The sequence below is a fragment of the Balaenoptera ricei genome, chromosome 1, assembly GCF_028023285.1.
Source record: "Balaenoptera ricei isolate mBalRic1 chromosome 1, mBalRic1.hap2, whole genome shotgun sequence".
In the NCBI taxonomy this organism is placed as follows: domain Eukaryota; kingdom Metazoa; phylum Chordata; class Mammalia; order Artiodactyla; family Balaenopteridae; genus Balaenoptera; species Balaenoptera ricei.
The window spans coordinates 132346053-132360397 of record NC_082639.1 but is presented as its reverse complement, the minus strand read 5'-3'; the positions used below and the strand labels follow the sequence as shown (position 1 = coordinate 132360397).

Genomic DNA, 14345 nt, shown 5'->3' with positions numbered 1-14345 from the left:
ATGTTGGTGCGTTTAATGCTGTCCCAGAGGTCTCTGAGACTGTCCTCAGTTCTTTTCATTCTTTTTTCTTTATCCTGCTCTGCAGTAGTTATTTCCACCATTTTATCTTCCAGGTCACTTATCCTTTCTTCTGCCTCAGTTATTCTGCTATTGATCCCATCTAGAGTATTTTTAATTTCATTTATTGTGTTTTTCATCATTGCTTGATTCCTCTTTAGTTCTTCTACGTCCTTGTTAAATGCTTCTTGCATTTTGTCTATTCTATTTCCAAGATTTTGGATCATCCTTACTATCATTATTCTGAATTCTTTTTCAGGTAGACTACCTATTTCCTCTTCATTTGTTAAGTCTAGTGTGTTTTGACCCTGCTCCTTCATCTGCTGTGTGTTTTTCTGTCGTCTCATTTTGCTTATCTTACTGTGTTTGGGGTCTCCTTATCACAGGTTGCAGGTTTGTAGTTCCCGTTGTTTTTGGTATCTGTCCCCAGTGGCTAAGGTTGGTTCAGTGGGTTGTGTAGGCTTCCTGGTGGAGGGAACTAGTGCCTGAGCTCTGGTGGATGAGGCTGGATCTTGTCTTTCTGGTGGGCACGTCCACGTCTGGTGGTGTATTTTGGGGTGTCTGTGGCCTTATTATGATTTTAGGCAGCCTCTCTGCTAATGGATGAGGCTGTGTTCCTGTCTTGCTAGTTGTTTGGCATAGGGTGTTCAGCACTGTAGCTTGCTGGTCATTGAGTGATGCTGGGTCTTGATGTTGAGATGGAGATCTCTGAGAGATTTTTGCCGTTTGGTATTACGTGGAGCTGGGAGGTCTCTTGTGGACCAGTGTCCTGAAGTTGGCTCTCCCACCTCCGAGGTACGGCCCTGATGCCTGGCTGAAGCACCAAGAGCCTTTCGTCCACACGGCTCAGAGTAAAAGGGAGAAAAAATAGAAAGAAAGAAAGAAAGGAAGGAAGGAAGGAAGGAAGGAAGGAAGGAAGGAAGGAGGAAGGAAGGAAGGAAAGAAAGAAAGAAAGAAAGAAAGAAAAGAAAGAAAGAAGCTATAATATAGTGAAGTAAAATAAAGCTATTGTAAAGCAAAGCTATACAGACAAAATCTCCCCCAGAAGCATATACATATACACTCACAAAAAAAAAGGAAAAGGGGAAAAATTAATATATCCTGCTCCCAAAGTCCACCTCCTGAATTTGGGATGATTCGTTGTCTATTCAGGTATTCAACAGATGCAGGCACATCAAGTTGTTTGTGGAGTTTTAATCCGCTTCTTCTGAGGCTGCTGGGACAGATTTCCCCTCCTCTTCTCTGTTCGCACAGCTCCTGGGGATCAGCTTTGGATTTGGACCCGCCTCTGCGTGTAGGTCTCCTGAGGGCATCTGTTCCCCGCCCAGACAGGACGGGGTTAAAGGAGCAGCTGCTTCGGGGACTCTGGCTCACCCAGGCCGCAGGGAGGGAGGGGTACAGAGGAGGCGGGGCGAGCCTGCGGCGTCAGAAGCGTCGTGACGTTGCACCAGCCTGAGGCGCGCCGTGTGTTCTCCCGGGGACGATGTCCCCGGATCACGGGACTCTGGCAGTGGCGGGCTGCACGGGCTCCCGGGAGGGGCGGTGTGGAGAGTGACCTGTGCTCGCACACAGGCTTCTTGGTGGCGGCAGCAGCAGCCCCAGCGTCTCACGCCCGTCTCTGGGGTCCGCGGTGATCGCCGCGGCTCGCGCCAGTTTCTGGAGTTCGTTTAGGCGGCGCTCTGAATCCCCTCTCCTTGCGCGCCGCGAAACAAAGAGGCAAGAAAAAGTCTCTTGCCTCTTCGGCAGCTGCAGACTTTTTCCCGGACTCCCTCCCGGCTAGCTGTGGTGCGCTAACCCCTTCAGGCTGTGTTCACGCCGCCAACCCCAGTCCTCTCCCTGCGATCCGACCGAAGCCCGAGCCTCAGCTCCCAGCCCCGCCCGCCCCGGCGGCTGAGCAGACAAGCCTCTCGGGCTGGTGAGTGCTGGTCAGCGCTGAGCCTCCGTGCGGGAATCTCTCCGCTTTGCCCTCCGCACCCCTGTGGCTGCGCTCTCCTCCGTGGCTCCGAAGCTTCCCCCCTCTGCCACCCGCAGTCTCTGCCCGCGAAGGGGCTCCTAGTGCGTGGAAATCTTTCCTCCTTCACAGCTCCCTCCCACTGGTGCAGGTGCCGTCCCTATTCTTCTGTCTCTGTTATTTCTTTTTTCTTTTGCCCTACCCAAGTACGGGGGGAGTTTCTTGCCTTTTTGGAGGTCGGACGTTTTCTGCCAGCGTTCAGTGGGTGTTCTGTAGGAGCAGTTCCACGTGTAGATGTATTTCTACTGTATCTGTGGGAAGGAAGGTGATCTCCGCGTCTTACTCTTCCGCCATCTTCTCCTCTTATTAAGTTTTGAGACTTGTTTTTGTATTTTGAATATAAGTCTTTTATCAGTTATGTTTCCAAGTATTTACTACTTTTCTGTGGCTTGTGTTTTCATTTTCCTATGAGAGCAAAAGGTTTTAATTGTTATGAAATCAAGTATATCAAAAAAATTTTAATGGATTGTATTTTGGTGTTGTATCTAAGAAATCTTTTCTTAACTCAAGGTCACAAAGATTTCTTCCTGTGTGTTCTTCGAGAAGTTTTGTAGGGTTTGTGTTGTTATTGTTGTTTTTGTTTTAGTCTGTGATCCATCCATTTTTAGTGAATTTTGCATATGGTGCAATGTATAGATCAATATCCATGTTTTGAATATGGATTTCCAATTGTTCCTGCACCATTTGTTGAAGAGACTATCCTTTCTCCACTGAATTGCCTTTGCACCATATTGAAATTGCCTTTGTACTGTTTTTGTTGATAATCAGTTGGCTATGTAGGTGTGGTTTTATTTTTGGACTATTTTCTGTTCCATTAACCTATGTTTCTATGCTTTCGCTGATACATTTTTGTCTTGATTACTGTAGCTTTATAATAAATCTTGAAATAAGGTAGTGTGAACCCTCAAATGTTGTTGCTGTTTTTCAGAATTATTCAGGCTATTTCAAATTCTTTATCTTTCCATATATTTAGAATCAACTAGTCTATTTCTTTAACAAAATATCCTGGAATCTTGATTGAGATTGCATTGAATCTATTGGCAGGATACAGTATATTGACCGTATTGAAGTTTCTGATACATGAACATGGTATAACTCTCCATTTATTTAGGTGTTTCTTGATTTCTTTCATCATTTCATAGTTTTAAGCATACGTATTTTGCACATATTTTGTTAGATTTATACCTAAGTGTTCTACCATTGTAATGGTAGCTTTTAAAAAAGCATCAGTTTCCTGTTGTACATAGATATACAGTTGAATTTTGTATATTGACCTTATGTCCTGTGACCTTGCTACATTCATTTTTTTGCTTGGGATTTTCTAAGTAGACAATTATATCACTTGTAAATAGAAAGTTTTATTTTGTCTATTCTTAGCTATATACTTTTTATTTCTTTTCTTTTGCATTTTTTTTTCTTTTTTGGTCTTACTGTACTGGTTAGGCCCTCTAGTATGATGTTAAAAAGGAATGCTGTGACTTGACATCCCTGCCTTGTTACTGGTTTTAGGAAGAAAACAATGTCTTTTACTATTAAGTGTAATTTAATATAGGTTTTTTGTAGATACTTCATTGGTTTAAGTAAGTTCTGTTCTAGTTCTAGTTTGCTGAGACTTTTTATCATGAATGGTAGTTGGATTTTGTCAAATGCCTTTTCTGCATCAATTGAGATAATCACATGGTATTTCTTCTTTAGACTGTTAATATAGTGAATTGTGTTGGTTGACTTTCAAATGTTAAGCCATTCTTGCATTCAGCAGGTAAACACCACTTGGTCATGATATATTGCCTTTTTATGTATTGCTAGATTTGATTAGCTAATATATTGTTAAAGATTTTTTTTGTGTCTGTGTTTATGAGGATTACTAGTTTATAGTTTTCTTGTGATGTGTTGGTCTGGTTTTACTATTAGGGTAAGTCTGACCTCGTAGAATGAGTTGGGAAGTATTCCCTCTTCACTTTTTTTGGAAGAGTTTGTGTAGAATTGGTATTATTTCTACTTAATTGTTTAATAGAATTCATCAGTAAAAAAGTCATCTGGACGTGGAGTTTTCTTTCTTTGAATTTCTTTAATACCTATAAGACTATTCAGGTTATCTGTTTATTTTTGAGTGGTAGTTTTGTAGTTTGTATCTTTCAAGTAGTTTTTCCATTTCATCAGTGTTGTCAAAGGTATAGGTATAAAAATTTTTGTACTTTTTCCTTCTTATATCTTCAGAGTCCAAAGGTCTCTGAAGTGACTTTTCCTGTTGCATTACTGATATTGGTAATTTGTTTTTCTCTCTTTCTCTCTCTTTTTTTAATAGGTTAGTGGTTTATCAGTATTATTAATATTTTCAAAGAACCAGCTTTTGGTTTCATGTTTGATTTTTGGAGGATATTTTCACTGAATACAGAATTCTAGGTTGACATACTTCATAAATATCTCTGCATTGTTTTCTGGCTTGCATAGTTTTTGATAAAAAGTCTCATGTCATTCTTATCTTTTGTCCTCTATATATAGTGAGTCTTTTATTTTCTGCCTGCTTCCAAGATTTTATCTTTGATTTTCGAAGTTTGAATATGGCCAGGCACACGCGTGCGTGTGTGTGTGTTGTATTCTACTTGGGGTTCTTTGAGCATGTATCTGTGTTTTGATGTCCTTCATTGTTCTTGGAAAATCCTTAGCCATTATCTTTTCAGGTATTCCTTTTGTCTCTTTCTGCCTCTCTTCTACTGGCTTCCAGTTACACATGTTAATCCATTTGGTATTGTCTCATGGCTCTTGAATGCTGTGTTGCTGTGTTTTGTTCTTCTCGTTTTTATTTTTTTGGGGGGTGGGGTGGGGTTCAGTTTGGAAAATTTCTATTGACCTACCTCTGGGTTTACTAATCGTGGCATTAGCTATATCAAGTCTACTAATGAGCCCTTTGAAGTTTTCCTTCATCTTTGTATTATGTGTGTTGTGTCTGTATATGTGTTTTAAAATTTAATTCTTTTGGTATCATTTTTTTCTGTGAGATTATCTGTGTTTACTTGTGTTTTTCATCTTTTCCAATAGAGCCTTTAACATATTAATCATAGTTATTTTAAATTCTCTGTCTAGTAATTATACAAGTCATATCTGAATCTGGTTCTGTTGATTGCCTTATCCCTTATCAATGGGTTATTTTCTTGCTCTTTCATGTATCATAATTTTTTGTTGAAAGCTAGATATTATGTGTAGATTAGTAGAAAGTGAGATAAATACTATTTATGTCTGGAAATGGACAGACCTTCATTTTTTTAGGTCTTTAATGTAGGGGATTAAGTCATTTTTGTCAGGAGTTTAGCTGTATTTGCTTACCCTCCAGGCACCATTAGCTTCAAATTCATCTAGCATTACTTTGTCTTTGGTAGAGTATTGATGGTCAGAGGATTTTTCTCAGTGTTCATGTTCCACCCTCTACTTCAGGCTTTCCTAGCGTGACTGTGCCTCAAAGAGGCTTTCTCCTCATTTTAACTCTCCCCCAGTAATATACTGCTGTTATTTGTCACTTGGCTTTTGCTAATCTGGTGCCAGGGGCAGGGAGGGGAAAAGAAAAGAGACTTTTTCCATTGTTCTCATTTAGTTTCAGGCTGGTCTTAGGCTTATCCTGTGTCCATGGTTTTCAGCAATGGGGCTTCCTAAGTCATCCTGTCAACTCCTCTCAGGAATTTTTTTCTGTTTCCTTGCCCCAGCTGCAGTGGGTCTTCACCTGTGCTTCAGATGTGACAGGATTTGCCATACTTCCCCAAGAGGCTTAAGTCTTTTGTTTTTTTTTTTTTTTAGGGGAAATAGGAGAAAAAGATCCAGACAGGATTTTATGCCTTCTCCCTGGTGGCAGCTGTGCCCATCTCCCAGACCCATGCCACTGAGGGGAAGTTTTCTTCCATCTCCTGTCCTATCCCCAGTTTTTCTTGTGACCCCCTGATAAGGTCCTTGGAAAAGAGCTTGCAGGTGGTTGCAAACTCCCTGAGCATCTGTAGCTTCAGAGTTCTACAGTCTCAGGCTACTTCACATTTGGCCTTTAGCTATTTGTTTAAACATTTTTGTGCAGTCTTCCTACCACCTTCTGCGGCAGCTCTCTTTCTCTCCAGTGCTCTGCTCTGTATAAACCAGTGCTCATGACCCTTATCTCCTTGGAGGTGCCTATTTTCCTTATATTTCAGGCCAGTTGATTTCCGTGCAACCTCAGCTCTCTGATTTTTTTTTTGGTTGTTTTTTAAGTTATGATTTTGTATTTGGATTTTTCTTGCAGTTAGCGTGGGGACCATATCCTTTCCAGATTTTTACATCCTTAGAGGAAGTTTGAGATTCTGCTTACTTTTCTTAATCACTAATGCCTCTATCTGACTAATTCCGTGGCATTTTAGTTAATCTGACTACTTCTGTTTTCGCCTTCTTCCAATATATTCTCTACTTTGTCGTCAGAATGACAGTTTTTAAGGAGTTTCTTGAATGCTATATTTTCCATGTCACTTCGGGGCCTTTGTACACTGCTGTGTTTTCCATCTAGACAGCTCTTTCCTCTGCCTCTTCAATTAACGTTAGCTAATTTCTGTTCATCCAGTAGGTTGTTTTTCGTCAGAGAAGCCTTCCTTGGCAGCTCCTCACACTGAGATTATATCAGGTTTACTCCTTATATTCTCTCATGGTACTCTGTTTATTTCTCACATATAATATCACAGTTTATACAATTACAATTAGATAACTGTATAATTGTGTGTGGGAGGGTTGTTTTTTTTTTTTTTAGCTGTATTTCATGCTCTCTAGAATACAAGCTCCATGAAGACAGGAACCACTGCTTTCTTGTTCACCAAAATATACCCAGGGCTTAAATTAAGAAATATTTGTTGAATGGATAAATAAATAAAGCTGGAAAAGAAGTTGTATACTGTAATCAAAGAAGTTAGTGTAAGAATTACAGTTTTGCATAAATGTGACAAATATTTGTCCCTGGCCTCTGTGGAAATTATTGTGTGAAGTTAACGAATGAATCCTGCAGCCTTGCTTGGAAGACTAAACTAAGAGAAAGGGAGAACCAAAGTTAGAGTCTTTGGAGATGGACTTGTACTTTTTAATAAAGAGCTCTAGGATATGACTGCAGTGTGGCCATGGAGTATAGATACAGGTCTGAAGGAAAAATTGTTGTTTGGAAAACAATTGGAATTGGAATTCCAAACAATTCCAATTGGAATCCTCAATTGGAAAAATTGAGGCCTCAATTATTAATGTGATTTTTATGAGGTCAGTGAAAATTTGCAATAAAGATATGGGAAGGGTGGTATAAATAAATGCTTTAGACCTCCCATAAAAGAAAAAGTAGAGCAAGGTTATTCATAAATATTTTGGTAATGAACAAGAAAAATATGTAGTTATATAGAATTTCTCTCCTTTTTTGGCCATTTCTTTGTAACAATGATATGAGATATTTTTATAACCAAATTTTTCTGATTATTACTTTAAGAAATGTGAGTACAGGGCTTACACGACTAAGTAAGTTCTGTCCTCTGATTTCTCCTAAACCAAGCTCTCTTGAGGCAATTTCACAATCTTCTAGAGTGGGGATCAACAATCTTTTTCTGTAGATGGCTAGAATAATCTGTATTTTAGGCCTTGCCCTTCATATGGGCTCTGTTGCAACTACTCATCTCTGCTGTGTAGCATGATAGCAGCCATAGACAGTTTATAAACAAATGAACGTAGCTGTGTTCCAATAAAACTTTACTTATGAAAACTGAAATTTGAATTTCAAATAATTTTCATGTGTCATGAAATATTTTTCATTTTTTTTCAACCATTTAAAAGTGTAAAAGTCAGAAACCATTTTTAGCTCTTGGGTTGTATGAAAACAGATGGCAAGCCAGATTAGACCCACTAGCCATAGTTCGCTGATCCCTGTTCTAGAGTTTAAACTATTACTCATAGCCCAGTTTCTCTTCTGATTTTTAAAGATTTCCAAATATCCACTGAATATCATCTCAAATTAAACATGACAAAACTTTTAGTAATTTTTTGCCCTCCTTGTCCTACACCTGTTTTTCAATTTAAAGATCTTAGTTAGTGGCACCTACATCCCCCTTACTGACTATGCAGAAAAGGAACCTGAGATTGCTCTCCTATAGGCCTTCTTTCAAGATTGGCACTTGGCTGGTGTCTAGAAACTTGGACTCAGGAGTGTTCTCACTGTTTCCTAACTAATAACGTGTAGTTTACTGTTTACACAAGCAATGTGGTTTAAGCTAACCACCTGCTTTCCTTCTCAGGGTTTGGAATTTTATTTTATGCTAGGCAGAGGTTTCCTATGTGACCAGCCCCGAATAAAAACCTTAGGCATCGAGTCTCAGTCTCAATTCAGTGCTGGAGCATGTTCTGTGTGATTCTAGGAGGAGAGGGTTCTAAGAAGCTTACACCTGGCTTCTTTCAGACTTTGCCTGCATGTGCCTTTTCCCTTTTCTGATTTTACTTTGCACCCTTTTTATTGTAATAAATCATAACCATGAATATGACTATATGTTGAGTCCTGTGAGTCCTCCTAGCAAATCGCAGGACCTGGAGGTGGTCTTGGGGATCCCCAACACACACTGACCAAGCCAAAAGCCTGAAAGTCACCTTCAAAGCTTCCTTTTCACTTCACATTCAGATGCTTTGACTGTATCTTCTAAACACCTCTCAAATTATTCTCTCCTCTTCAACATCTTTGTCCTTTCTTTGATTCAGACCTTAATCACATCTCACCTGTCTAAGGAATATATTCTTGTGCCTGCCTTCAGTCTCTACCTATTCCAGTCTGTCCTATACAGTGCCCCTTATTTTCACTTTTTTGTGTATGTTTGCATGTATGTATGTTGGGTGTGTATGAATACATATATATATGTGTGTGTATTGTTATATTTATCTTTATATTTATCTTTGTTCTAGTCTGACCACATCACCCTCTGGACTTAAAATCATTCAAGGCACTCTACTGCCTAGGGAATAATGTTAAACTTCTTAGCAGAACATTAAAAGCTTTTTGTGATCTGTCCAACGTCTGTCTGTATAGGGTCCTGCCACTCCCCAACATATACTTTATACTATGGCTATATCAAAGCACTTGCAGTGCCTCAGACCAGCTCTTTTATGCATAAATGCCTATCCACGGTTTTTTTCTTCTATTTGGATTACCAGTGTCGTTACCAGAGAGCAAATTATTACACATTGTTTAAAACCTTGTTCTGAATTTAGTCTTTTCTGTTCTTCTAGGTAGCTTGTAGTTCCTTCCACATTGTTTCTAGAGCACTTTATGCATTCCGCTTTTATCATATTGTATTTTAATTATTTGTTTTATTTCTCTGCTCTGTGTTTAGACTGGAATCCTAAAAAGCCAAGACAGAGTCTTGTTTAATCTAGCACAGGGTCTGGCACTTAGTAGGTGGAGTCCATAATGTGCTTTCAAGAACCCACAGTAATTTGTCTTCCAGTTGATGCTATGAAATGAGGGAAGGAAGGGATGAACTGGAAATATGTATTTCCTCCTGAAAAGTTTGGTTTCAGACAAGTTTACAGATTAAAATGAGAGTAAATAAGTTAACACATAGTTACTTATAAAAAATATATACATGAGGGTAAAAACAATAAAAAAATAATTCTTTGTAATCTTTTTTGTCTTACTGTGCAATAGAGCCTGACTGCATTTGTATTATTACTTTACATAGGTGGAAATGGATATTGTTGAAAAACTGGTAAAAATGATACCTTGTGAGCATGAAGATCTGCTGAATATCACCCTCCGACTTTTACTGAACCTATCCTTCGACACAGGACTGAGGAATAAGATGGTACAAGTTGGGCTGCTTCCCAAACTCACTGCACTCTTAGGTATGCTTTTTAAAAATTAATGATAGTGTTGCTTGGAATTTCCAACATCACTAGAAAATTTAAGTCTGTCTTGAAAAGACTGCTGAAAAAAAAATCATTGTCTATATGTTCCTTGATTGGGTACCTAAATATAAGCAGAATGAATGAAAAATGACCTGTGCTAGGATTTCCATGGTGGTATAGAATGAAATGGAATAGGAACTTTTAGCTGTTTGACTTCATTTACCCCTGTGAAAATGAAACCAAAGTGAAAATATAAAAATACTACTATGGGAGCAAGAATGAAAAATTACTCTCTCTTCAGCATTTTTTTAAAAAGCAGATATTGTTTAAGTTCTTATATTCTGCCATACCTTTAAAATACTCCTTACCAATATACAAATTTATGGAGCCTTTTTGTCATCAAGTAAAAAAGGGCATTTTTATATAGTGTCAGAAAATACTGTATTGGAGGATTCAGTTTATACATTATTTTCTTTTAGCTATTAGCAAGATATCTATATAGTGAGGATGGATTCAAGAGCTAACTCTTCTGTGCTCATACATAATGCTTCTCATGCATAATGCTTCTTAGCAAAATATTTAAAAACGCTTTTTGATCTGTTAAGTGTCTGTCTTCATAGGCACCTGCTACTCCCCAACATATACTTTATACTATCTCCATACTGATCCCCTTACAAATTCTAAACAAATTCTTTCAGGCCTCAGTGCCTGTCCACCTGCTTTTTTCCTCCACCTGGAATGCCGTTGCTTTTCTTAACCAGAAAGCAAATTTTTACTCAGCTTTTAAGACTCTTGTTTCTTTGTTTAGCACTGCAGCTTCATTCTTTTTTTTTGTAGCTTTCTCCATATATTCAAATATTTTTAAGCAATGGAATAGTTGGAATGATTTAAAATTAAGTTTATTCTTAGCTGTCTAATATCTGTGAATCCAGTTTCATTGACATCATCATTATTTTTTTTTTTACAATACTAGAAATAAAATTTATTGAATGTTTACTGTGACAGTTATTTTGCTATGTGCTCTGTTTACATTATCTTGTAGAATCCCCATCTGAGATCTTTACCCAGATTACACAGTTAGATAAAAGACAAAGCTCAAATTCAAACTCAGGTATATCTGCTGCCAAAGTTGGATTTATTAACTACTATAATAAACTACTATGTATAATAATATTAAGTTAACTATGATTAAGATAGGCAGCACTATAATTTAAAATTTCAGTTCTCCAAGTCCCCTTAAAAAAAAAGTTTTAAGGAAATTTATTTCTTACTTTTTTTCTCAGAAAAGGAAAACCTTTAGTCTATTAGTCAGTCTAAGAACATTTGGTCCATTGGCCAGTCCACAAATATTACACAGGACGTTTATTATGCATTTTAGAAGAAACTATTGAGGAGCACTTTCAAAAATTGCTTTTGGGGAACCAAAGAAATACTAATATCTAGTGAGGAAACAGGAAAATTTTAAAGTAAAATTGGTGGGCCTTGAATTTAATTTATATGATCCTTTATTTATCATAAATCTAGCAGAATTATATATCGAATATCAGGTTAGATTCTTAGTGTATGAAGATGATAAGCTAAAGTCCTTGTCCTGAAGGAATTCATAGTCTATTTGGTTTGTTCAGTATCCAGTCACCTACTTTTATGAAGCAAATAATTTAAAAGAGATTTTTGGGAAATTACTCATAGGGTACTCTTTTCATACTTTGTTAACAAGTAGTAAATTTTGGCATATAAGATATTCAATACAAAAAATATTTCTTTCATCTCTCCTAGAGTTCATTTCTGGAGTCAGACTGTCTTATTAGAATTGTCACTTTTTCCTTTTGAACGTGTCACGTTGGGCAAGTTACCCAAACTCTGATTTGGTTTTCTCATCTGTAAAATGAAGATAATAATTATAACCAACTTAAAGTTATTTTGAAGATTAAATGAGCTATTGCATGAACGTGCTTAGAACAGTATCTGACACATAGTATTTTCTTAATAAGTGTTAGCTATAATCATTTTTATTACTAACATCATCATCATTATCATTTAACGTGAAGTGAACGTTCTGTAAGTGTTGCTGACTTACCTTTCTCTGAGCACAAATATCCTTCTTATAGATATTAAATCACTGTTAACAAACAAGGTAGCTTATTTATTTTTACTTCCCTGTGATATACGTGCAGTTTAATTCAGTTTAAGTCAGTAAAATGTTGCTAATCTACTATGGCAGAGCATAATGCTAAGCACTGTAGAGAAATATTTTTCAATCTGTAGATATATTGGAATTCAAAAGAGAGAATGTTTCCACATTGATACTTCATAGACAAAGTGCCATTTGAGATGGACATTGACAGATTTGTGTTTTTAACAAGGTGATATTTACAAAGGAAGGAAGAATAGAGGCTGTAGAAAATATTTCAGATAAAATGATCAATATTACCTAAGGCATAGATGGCGCTAGGCCAGTATGAGGAACAATAACTAAGAAAATAGTGGGAGATAAGTTTGAAAAAATGGGTTCATATGCTTATGTGGCATTATGAAGTTTAAGGCTGTGCTAAGTGTTATACTTAATATAGTTGATGATGGTAATCATTTCAGGTTTTTGAGCTAGTTGGGTCATAATTAGAGTATTGCCCTAGGGAAATTAATCTGGCATCATTCTACTGGATGCACTAAAACTAGAGTCTAAAGAAGAGAACAGTAGCATGTTGTGTTAGCAGGACAAGAAGTAAAGAAAACCTCAATTAAGGAAGATGTGGTATGTCAGGTATGAGGCAAAAGGAAAGGGCAGAAGAGACATATCATAGGTAGACTTAATATGACCTGGCTGCTGTTTGGATATGGATAATGGTAAAGAATTCATAAAAACTCAATGCCTGTTAGAATGTTAGTGCCAGGAACAGAAATGGAGAAGTGTAAAGGAAGTAATTTGAGGACATCAGTGATGAATTTAGTTTCAGATATGTTGGAGACGTCTTAGACAAAGATGTTCAGTGAGCAGATGGAAACATAGGTCTAGAGCTCAGGAGAGGTAGGAGTTAAAAAAAGAAAAACTTGTCCAAGAGATGAGTAAAACTGGAAAAGGGAAACTACTAAGTGAGCTACAACAGTCAGAGAAATATGATTATTTTTCAACAGATACATTAAAAAACACGTTAAATTTAGGCTGTTCCTGAGAAGCAGTGATGCTCTTGGAATTTTCATGCAGTAGAGAAGTGAAGAAACTGAGTAGGAAGAGCACCTGAAAACTTTTTACTTCCTTTTCACTCATTCTTTCAAAGTCGTGCTTTATTATTTTCTTTGAAATATTATGAATTCCTAGGGCATCAGATTTTGCTACACTAGGGAGAGTAAAGAGCTAGTATTATTCTGACCTTACATTACATAGGTAGGAATGGATGATCTTAAAAGTTTCCACCTCTGTTCTTACCTGATCAGTAAAAACTGATTGAAAGCAAAATAATTCTGTTGACATGTTTATGGTTAGCTTGCCTCAGTAACTTCTTGGCTTATCTTTCTCTGGTAAGTAAAAGATGATGACTAAGTAGCATTCCTCATGAAAATATACACAAAAATTTTCGTGTAGAATAAATTGAAAAAATATGAAAAGATATTGTGATTTGAATAATTATTAAAAGCAAAGAGGAAGTTGGTAATGGCTCGGCTCTTTTGCCAATGTGAGGAACCAATATTCATTTATAAACTCAAGAAAACTTTTCATCTATCTGAGAGCTACTAAGTTGGCTCTAAAATCATTCCTGTTTAGGTAAAGATTTATTATGTCATACTCTTTCTTCCCCCTCTCTTTCGTTGCCCACAAGCCATTGAATTTGAATTTAAGCAGTTTTTGTTTTCAAATGTTCATTTTTCTTTTTTTTAACATCTTTATTGGGGTATAACTGCTTTACAATGGTGTGTTAGTTACTGCTTTATAACAAAGTGAATCAGCTATACATATATCCCTATATCTCCTCCGTCTTGTGTGTCCCTCCCATCCTCCCTATCCCACCCCTCTAGGTGGTCACAAAGCACTGAGCTGACCTCCCTGTGCTATGCGGTTGCTTCCCACTAGCTATTTTACATTTGGTAGTGTATATATGTCCATGCCACTCTCTCACTTCGTCCCAACTTACCCTTCTCCCTCCCCGTGTCCTCAAGTCCATTCTCTATGTCTGCATCTTTATTCTGTCCTGCATCTAAGTTCTTCAGGACCACTTTTTTTTGTTGTTTTTTTTTTAAAATTCCACATATGTGTTAGCATACAGTATTTGTTTTTCTCATTCTGACTTACTTCACTCTGTATGACAGACTCTAGGTCCATCCACCTCACTGCAAATAACTCAATTTCATTTCTTTTTATGGCTGAGTAATATTCCATTGTATATACGTGCCACATCTTCTTTATGCATTCATCTGTCGA

General features: G+C 37.4%; 1 protein-coding gene across 4 annotated transcripts in view; it reads left to right on the top strand.

Annotated features, from left to right (window-relative positions):
* The window catches only part of KIFAP3 (kinesin associated protein 3), a 168954-nt gene that overhangs the window by 63717 nt on the left and 90892 nt on the right, over positions 1-14345 (top strand). For all 4 annotated transcript variants that reach the window (XR_009505374.1, XM_059936022.1, XM_059935996.1 and 1 more), the window contains one exon: positions 9766-9928. Coding sequence is in view for 3 of the 4 variants with exons in the window: in XM_059936022.1 (XP_059792005.1) it covers positions 9766-9928 (163 nt within the window). In the remaining variant the exon portion in view is untranslated. The remainder of the gene's footprint in view (positions 1-9765; positions 9929-14345) is intronic.